The 8,674-nt window shown below is 38.5% G+C and overlaps 1 protein-coding gene across 2 annotated transcripts in view; it reads left to right on the top strand.

Annotated features, from left to right (window-relative positions):
* The first annotated feature begins 366 nt into the window (after positions 1–366).
* CEP78 (centrosomal protein 78) overlaps positions 367–8,674 on the top strand; it is a 30,093-nt gene continuing 21,785 nt past the window's right edge. For both annotated transcript variants that reach the window (XM_036260890.1, XM_036260889.1), the window contains exons 1-5: positions 367–725; positions 4,092–4,264; positions 4,360–4,432; positions 5,363–5,466; positions 7,207–7,381. In XM_036260890.1, coding sequence (XP_036116783.1) covers positions 473–725; positions 4,092–4,264; positions 4,360–4,432; positions 5,363–5,466; positions 7,207–7,381 — 778 coding nt within the window. In that variant the 5' untranslated portion in view covers positions 367–472. The remainder of the gene's footprint in view (positions 726–4,091; positions 4,265–4,359; positions 4,433–5,362; positions 5,467–7,206; positions 7,382–8,674) is intronic.

Here is an 8,674-nt window from a genome sequence, read left to right as displayed (position 1 = left end):
AAAGTGCGTTGGTACATCCATTTCCCACTTTGGTTTCGCTCAATCAGTACACCCTTTTTGGGAAGCCCAAATTCCTAAATCACTTACCTTTTGCACCGCCTTCGCTTTGAAGGTCCCGCCCTTAGGCCTCAAGCGCAGCCCCACGAGAGGCGGGGCCTGCGTGCGTACGCACGGCGAGCGCGCTGACGTCTCCGCGCCCCGCCCCGCGGGCGCCCGCCTGCCGGCTTGAATCGCAGCCCCGCGCTGCGGAGGGCTACGAGGCGGGCGCCAACGGGCGGCGCGGCGAGCGGCTGGCGGCGCGGGAACGAGGCGTTGTAGGGCGGCCTAGCTGGGGTCCCAGGCCCTGCATCTTCTGGCCGAGCCGCTGCCTTCGGGCCGTGGGCACCCGACGAGCCGGGCTGCGACAGGGGGCTCCCGGGCGGGGGCGGGCGTCGTCTCCACCGCCGGTGTCCCACGAGGCCGCCCTCTGGCCATGATCGATTCGGTGAAGCTGCGGCGCGACAACTCGGCCGATTTCTTCTCGCACTATGAGTACCTGTGCGCGCTGCAGGACTCGGTGCCGCTGCCGGCTGTGCGCGCCTGCCTGCGGGAGGGCGTGCTGGACTTCAACGCCGACCGCCTCCGCCTGGTGGACTGGACGCCGCTCCTGAGCACCCTCAAGATTAACAAAGATCTGCCCCTGATCTCTATCAAGAGCTTCTTCCAGCCGTGGCTCGGCGAAACAGGTTTGTAGTTCCCGCTTCCCGTGGTCCTAGTGTCGGTGCCGCGAAGCGGGATTTCATTTTATTTATTTATTTATTTATTTATTTTTAGCTTTTAAATTTTCTAAAATTTATCCTTATTGTTGATTGTATTGCAGATGTCCCTCCTTTTTTCTCCATTGACCCCCCTCTCCCCAATCCTGCCCCCTCCTGCCTTCCCACACTATTGTCAGTGTCCATTGGTTTTGAATATATGCACAAGTTTTTTGGTTTATCTCAACCGCCCTCCCTCCCCCCTTCCCTTTGAGGTTTCAGTCTAACAACCAATTTGTACTTAATTCCTTCATCTTCATCACCTATCTCCCCAGCCCCCTCCCATTTGGCAAGCAACAAAAAGTTCTCTGTATCTATGAGTCTGTTTCTGTTCTGCTTGCTCGTTTTGTTTGTAGTTTCAATTGTTGATAGATACGTATTTACCATTTCATTGTTCATGTTTTTGTTATTCTCCTTCAAGAAGATCCTTCAACATTTCAAATACTACTGGTTTGGTGGTGATGAAATTCTTTAGCTTTTTCTTGTCTGGAAGACTTTTTATATGTCTATCGATTCTAAATGATAGCTTTGCAGGATAGAGTAATCTTGGTTTGTAGGTCGTTGCTTTTCATCACTTTGAATATCTCTTGCCACTCCCTTCTAGCCTGCAAAGTTTCTTTTGAGAAATTGGCTGACAGTCTTATGGGAGCTCCTTTGTAGGTAACCAACTGCTTTTCTCTTGCAGCTTTTAAGATTCTCCCTTGGTCTTTAACCTTTGGCATTTTGATGATGATATGTCTTGGTGTGGGCCTCTCTGGGTTCATCTTGTTTGGGACTCTGTGCTTCCTGAACTTGTACTTCTGTTTCCTTCACCAAGTTAGGGAAATTTTCTGTTATTATTTTTTGAAATAGGTTTTCAATTGCTTGCTCTCTCTCTTCTCCTTCTGGCACAGCCATGATGCAATTATTGGCACACTTGAGGTTGTTTCATAGGCTCCTTACACTGTCCTCATTTTTTTGGATTCTTTTTTCTTTTTGTTGTTTTTTTTGGGTGTTTTTTGCTTCCTTATATTCCAATTCGATGGTTTGCTTTTTGGCTTCACCTGCTCTACTATTGATACCCTGTAAAAAAAATTTTTTTTTATCCTCACCCGAGGACATTTTTCCATTTTTTGTTCAGATAGAGTGGGAGGAAGAAAGAGCAAGAGAGAGAGAAGCATCGATGTGAAAGGGACACATTGAGTGGTTGCCACCCGCACGACCCAACCAGGGCCGGGGACAAACTGCAACTGAGGTATGTGCCCTTAGCAGGAACCGAACCTAGGTCTCTGGACCGCAGGCCGATGCTCTAACCATTGAGCAAAACCGGCCAGGGCGATGATCTATTTTTTTAAAAACCTGAATACTTTTCATGTGCCTGGCTTTTTTCTAGGCCCTGGGGTTCACATCATCTGTTACTTCTTCTGGAAGGACAGTTCAACACATCCCCTGGTAAAGAGAAGTCAGGTTATTCTCTGCATCTTTTTTTTTTTTTTATCCTCACCTGAGGACATTTTTCCATTTTTTTTTGTTTTTGTTCAGATAGAGTGGAAGGAAGAGAGAGAGAAAGAAACATCAACATGAAAGGGACACATCGAGTGGCTGCCACCTGCATGACCCAACCAGGGCCGAGGACAAACTGCAACAGAGGTATGTGCCCTTAGCGGAAACCGAACTGCAGGCCGACACTCTAACTGCTGAGCCAAACTGGCCAGGTCATTCTCTGCATCTTATTCAGGTGTAGGAACTGTTCTGTACCTCTGAAGACTTTACCAAAGTAATGACTTAGAAATCAAAACAAAATTAGTTGGAAGGGACCTTAGAGTCAAGATCATTGTACTTAATACTGCCTAATATTTTACATTGAATGTAAAAAACAAAAAATTGTATTACAGAGACCATTCTCTTCAGAGTTCCTTTATTGAACCTTCTTGATCACTTTCATCCAGTGGGTCTAGGTTGTAGATTTGCTTCTTCATCCTTAAGCACATTTTGCCTGGTCTATTGCAGAAGCTTCTAGCTGATTTTGCTGCCCCTGAGTTCAGTTTCTCTCTATTCATCTGCCTACTGCCTTGAGTGATCTTCTAAAATGAAAAGATATGCTTAAAATAATGCTTATAATTACACCCAGAGGATTAGTGCATGTTGATTGCAAATCTTGTGTTCTGCACAGAGGCTTGAAATCTAAGCTGTGCTCTGCCAAGCCTCATGGAGCTAGTTGATCCTGAGGAGGGCATGCTTTTTTTTAATCTGAAGTAGGTACCTTTTTCTTATTCTTTCCTTTACCTGATTGGTCCTTCAGCAGTGGGCTGCCTCTTTCTAAGAAGCACCTGTTCTAGTGGTAGCCCTGGTCTTCATCGCCTGTGGGATTAAAGCCATACTCTCTCCCAGGCTTGCTTGGGCCGACCTCTCTATTTTAATTTCTGACTGTTCCCGTACTTGTACCCCTGGCCTTTAGTCATCCTCACCTGCATACTGTCGGTCCTGGCAGGTGTCAGGCTTGCAAGTCTTTGCACATGTGCTCCCTCTGCACTTAATGCACCTCCCACTGGACTCTGTGGTCATTCTCATCTTTCTAGATCATTGATTTTCAACCTTTTTCATCTCCTGTCACACACAAATTAATTACTAAAATTCTGTGCACAGCAAAAAAAAAAAAAAATACATTTTTTGCCAGTCTGACAAAAAAAAAATAAGTATAATTTTGATTCATTCACACCAGATGGCTATTTTATTGGCTGTTGTTTTTTTTTGTGGAGTTTTCTTTTTTTTTTTTTTTTATTTAACAATCTAAGGGGAAAGCGGTAAAAAAAAAAAAAAAAGAGGACACTACTAAGTAGTCAGGTATTGGATGTTTTAAAATTCTTGTGGCGCATTGGTTGAATATTGCTGTTCTAGATGATTCAACTTCAGGGTTATCTTGAAGCATCACTTAGATATAACTTTTTGCTTCCATGTGAACTTCTTTTACTCACATAGTTTGTTTCTATATCTTATGTGGTTGAAGTTTCGAGTTTACATGTACCCCTTCTTAAAGAGGGCTTTATGCCTTAGCACAGAACAGATGCTTTTTATTTATTTTTATTTTTTAAATCCTCACCCAAGGATATGTTTGGTTTTTTTTTTTATTGATTTTTAGAAAAAGAGGAAGGGAGAGAGACGGAGAGAAACATCGATCAGTCGCCTCTCATATGTGCCCAACCAGGGATGTCACAGACACCTTTAATAAATGACGCTCCAACTCTGTCAGGGCAGCAGATGCTTTTTAATGATAAAATGTATGCTTGAAATCACTAACTTCACAATACTTTGCTTTAGGTTCTGACAAAAGTAAAGTTTGTAGAAGTCGAGTTCCTGCAATAAGAACCAGAGATGTGACCTTTCAGCTATGTAAAGCTCTTAAATGCTGTTTAAGTGCATCAAATGCTCTGAAGAACCTGGAGCTAAATGGACTAGTTCTGAGAGAGAGAGATTTAAATATTTTAACAAAGGTAAGCTTTCTCCATTGTGTCCTGAGGACATTTAATAGTTGTTTTAGGAGGCAACTATATCAGTAAATTTTTTAACCTTTTCTCCCCTTTTAAAGGGATTGAATAAATCATCTACTTTGGTGCACCTGTCTCTTGCAAATTGTCCAATTGGAGATGGAGGTTTAGAAAGTGAGTTTCAATCTTACTTATGTCTCTTCTCATTAGACTGGTCTCATGATTCCCTGCACGCCATGTTAATTCCTATCTGGACCTTTTCTTGGTGCTGCGTCTACCTGAATTGAATTGTCTCCTGTTCCTGCTGAAACCTTGGTCCAGTCTCACTTGTACCATGAAAGTTCGTCATGCTCGATACTTTCTGAATTAATTTTACTTAAGGTTATGTTAAGCCACGAGCTACACAAATATATAATTTTTGTATTGTTCATCTCTAAGAAATATTATGGGAAGGGAAATAGCAAGAGAAAAAGAGAAAAAAAAATCAGTATGAGAGTATATAAAAGACCAGCAAACTCAGTGTTTGTGGGGCATATCATGTAAGTAATCATGGAGGTGACGATTGATTGGAGACCTGAAGTATTAGTATATGATCACCATGTCCAATAGTGGTTTGAGGGGTAAGGAAAACTGCATTTCAATTTGAGGGAATAAAGTTTGGGGTCTTCTATCTTATATTGCTCTAGTATATTGTATAGCACCTAATAAAATTCTGGATTTATAGTTTACATTTAATATGTTGATTGATAATAGAGATAAGGTTATAGGAAATGAACATAGGAAGACTCTTAGGCATTTTAGTTTTTCCTATGTCTCAAAGGGTAGATAGTACTTTACTGAGTGGTTGGGAATAAGGTTTGCAATATTCAGAGTTCAGTTTTAGCATATGAATAGAATTAAACTGTTGCTATACACTGGAATAACACTTTGTTACTGCCATATTTTAGAATGCACCAATCGATTCTCTGCAAAGATCACAGATCAGTATTTTTAGAGTATAGCTATAAACTCTAATAGACTCAAGAAAAGTGAGTAAATCAAGATTGACCAATTGTATAGGCTCTTCATCTTATGTGTGTGTGTGGTTTTTTCCCCCCCTTTTAGTTGTTTGTCAAGGTATAAAGAACTCTATCACTCTTAAGACAATAAATTTCACGGGGTGTAATCTGACATGGCAAGGAGCAGATCACATGGCCAAGATCTTAAAGGTGATTTTGTTTAAACTTTCATGAAAATATATCATGTGATTAAAGCACATTGCTATTTTGATACAATATGGCAGTTATTTTTGTTTTTTGATACATGGTAATTACTGTTTTAGTTTTGTTGAAAGAATATGACTAGTTTTTAGTTTAGGGTTCTACCATTCAGTAAAAATGGTCCACTTAATCTTAGAAATCAGAGATTGAATGGGAAAATATTATAAACAATGCTTTCATGTATGTTTATTGAAAACATTTATTGTGATACTATGAAGAAAGTTTATGCCATTATAGCCTTCAAATTACTTAAGTGAATCAAATATTTATTAACTGCTGGAATTTATAAACTAATAAAAAATCACTGTCTTAGCATTTTGTAAATATAGTTTTTAAAATAATGCTTTAATTAACTTTACAATGGTTATAATTACTATATTTAGGCCTAAAATTTCTTATTAATAATTTAACATAAAGCCTTTTTTAATAGTTTGGTGGTACAGGGATAGGTAGACTATGGCTGGTGAGCCAAATTCAGCCGATCACCTGTTTTTGTAAATAAAGACTTTTTTTTTTGGAACAGTCTCACCCATTTGTTAAAATCGTAACTATGGCTACTTTTACCCTAGACCCAGTTGAGTTGAGTACAGTAGTTGCAACAGAAACTGTATGACTCATAAAACTAAAAAATTTACCTTTGGGCCTGTAGAGCAAGTCCATTGACCCCTACTATAGAAAACAGTCAAGAGTGAGGATTCTAAAATCAAATGGCCTAGGTTCAGATTCCAGCCCTCCCATTTCATAGCTCTTGACCATGGACAAATTACTTAACCTCTGAGCCTTATTATGTGGATTAAATGAACTAATTTTGTATAAAATAGTGCCTGGCACATAATAAGCGCTACATTATTTCATTCTGTTATTTTCACTGTTGCTTTAATAAATTATTGTTAATAGAAAAACTGCACTAATGATTTTCCTTTTATGGTGTCATAGGAACTTTCTTGTTGTTTGAGGAAATAATAAGATTTTCTCTTTTAAAGTCAGTTTTCCCTGTTGCCTAAATTTATTTTATGAATATAGAGAACTGAATGTGCCTTTCAGACAATACCTGTGGTTTAAAAATCAAACCATTCATTTTGTAAGGCATGTCAGACCGGCTTTGCATATTCCAGACCTCTGTAGTCTGTGTGCATACCCTAAGTTGTATGTCAGATCTATTGGGTTAAGGGAAGAAAATATTGGAACCTCTATATTTATTTTTGTATCATCTTAAAATTATAATATATATTGTGTATAATGTATAATATTTTATGTATATAATGTACATACAATATGTGCACATAATTTTATATGTATAATTTATTTATAATTAAGATACATGTTTTTTAAATGTGGGATGCCCAGTCAAGCGTTTGGAAACCACTGAAATACAGAAGATAGAACTTAGAGCCTCAGCAATACTAGAATATAGAATCAATTCCCTGACTTGGCAGATAAAGAAAATAAAATTCATGGAATATAATTAGACTGTCAGTATATCATCCAGTGGCTGAAGTCTAATCACTGGCAACTAGAGTCTGGGTCACTGGACTCCTAAACCACAATTGAATGATCTCTCCAATTGACTCTCCTGGTGTATATACTTGGTGTGTATGTGTAAATCTCAAACATGATAAGCCATATTCAGTATGCATATCCTGTTCCCTTATTCAAGTGACTTAATTTTATCTTGTTAAACTTTTCAAGTATCAGACAATGAGAAGACATGAAGAAACCTGGGCTGAGAGTCTCCGTTATAGGAGACCTGATCTTGACTGTATGGCTGGCTTGAGGCGCATCACTTTGAACTGCAACACGCTCATTGGTGACATCGGCGCAAGTGCTTTTGCAGAGTCTCTTACTGAAGATTTATGGCTTAGAGGTAAATTCTAAAATTGAACATATTGAATTTTTTAGTATTAAAAAATGCTTAGCTTTTGGCATAATATCAGTGTCATATTTTTTAAAGCCTCACTTTTTCCTAAAGCCTTATTGTGCTTTTAAACTTTTCTTAAGAGTTGCATATATTATTTATAGAAAATACAGACAAATCATAAAAGAGTACCTATAATTTTAATAATACCAAGACATAATCACTGTTCATTTTGTTATATTACTTTCAGTCTATTTTTTATAAATACATTTGTACACTTAGAGATTATAAAAATGGAACCCGAGTGTACTTACTATTCATATCCTTGCTTTTTTCACTTAATGACATATTACATAGTACTCCATTATAGTGATGTGCAGTAGTTGAATCAGTTCTTTGCAATTGGATTTAGATAGTTTGTGCTTTTTCCTGTCAGACGGTGTGTAGTGAGCACTTTGTATATATATCTCTGTGTCCATCGGGATTACTTTGGTAGAATACGGGATTACTTTGGTAGAATACATTACTAAAAGTGGAACGACTAAGTGAAACATTAAGACTTTAGATATATGTTACCAAATTGCCGGCCAGAAATGCTGTAAAGTGTATGTGAGGCATGCACCCTCACGAACACTGGCTTGTGTTACTCTTAAAAACTGTAAAACTACAAAAATGAGTACTACCATTCTTTTTTTTTTTAATGCAAGTGGGATTATTTCAGATGTTATAACTTTTTCATTTAGTAGAGTTTGGACATTTTAACAAGTCAGTAAATTTAAATCTACCACGTTATTTTTAGTGGCTGTTCAGAGTTCCATTATATGAATATGCCATAGTACACTGAGCTTATTCATTCTTGTTAGATATATAAGCTAGTTCCAGTTTTTCACTGGTTATTGTTTATGGTTAAATTCTTAGAAAAAGAACTTTTCTGAATCAAAAAAGTATATACATTTTAAAGGCTTTTGCTATATGGTCTTGGCCTAATCAGATAGGAAAACAATCACATTTTAATTTTATTCATTTGATTTACTGGCTGCTTTTATCAGTTTGGCTAGTTGGATAATTATATCCTGTGTCCATTCTTCCGTGGTAAGAGTTTGTGTTATATCATATTCTCTTAAATCCATATATCTGACTTTTTAAAAAAGATTTTTTTTAAATTAACCAATTTTAGAGAGAGAGGGAGTGAGAGAGAAACATTGATGTGAGAGTGAAACATCCATCAGCCGCCTCCTTCATGCCCTCTGCCAGAAATTGAGCAGCAAAGCAGGCATGTGCTCTGACCGGGAATCGAAAAGT

Source organism: Molossus molossus, unplaced genomic scaffold (genome assembly GCF_014108415.1).
Source record: "Molossus molossus isolate mMolMol1 unplaced genomic scaffold, mMolMol1.p scaffold_m16_p_14, whole genome shotgun sequence".
Lineage (NCBI taxonomy): Eukaryota > Metazoa > Chordata > Mammalia > Chiroptera > Molossidae > Molossus > Molossus molossus.
The sequence above is the reverse complement of the archived record's forward strand: the minus strand, read 5'-3'. Positions and strand labels throughout refer to the sequence as shown.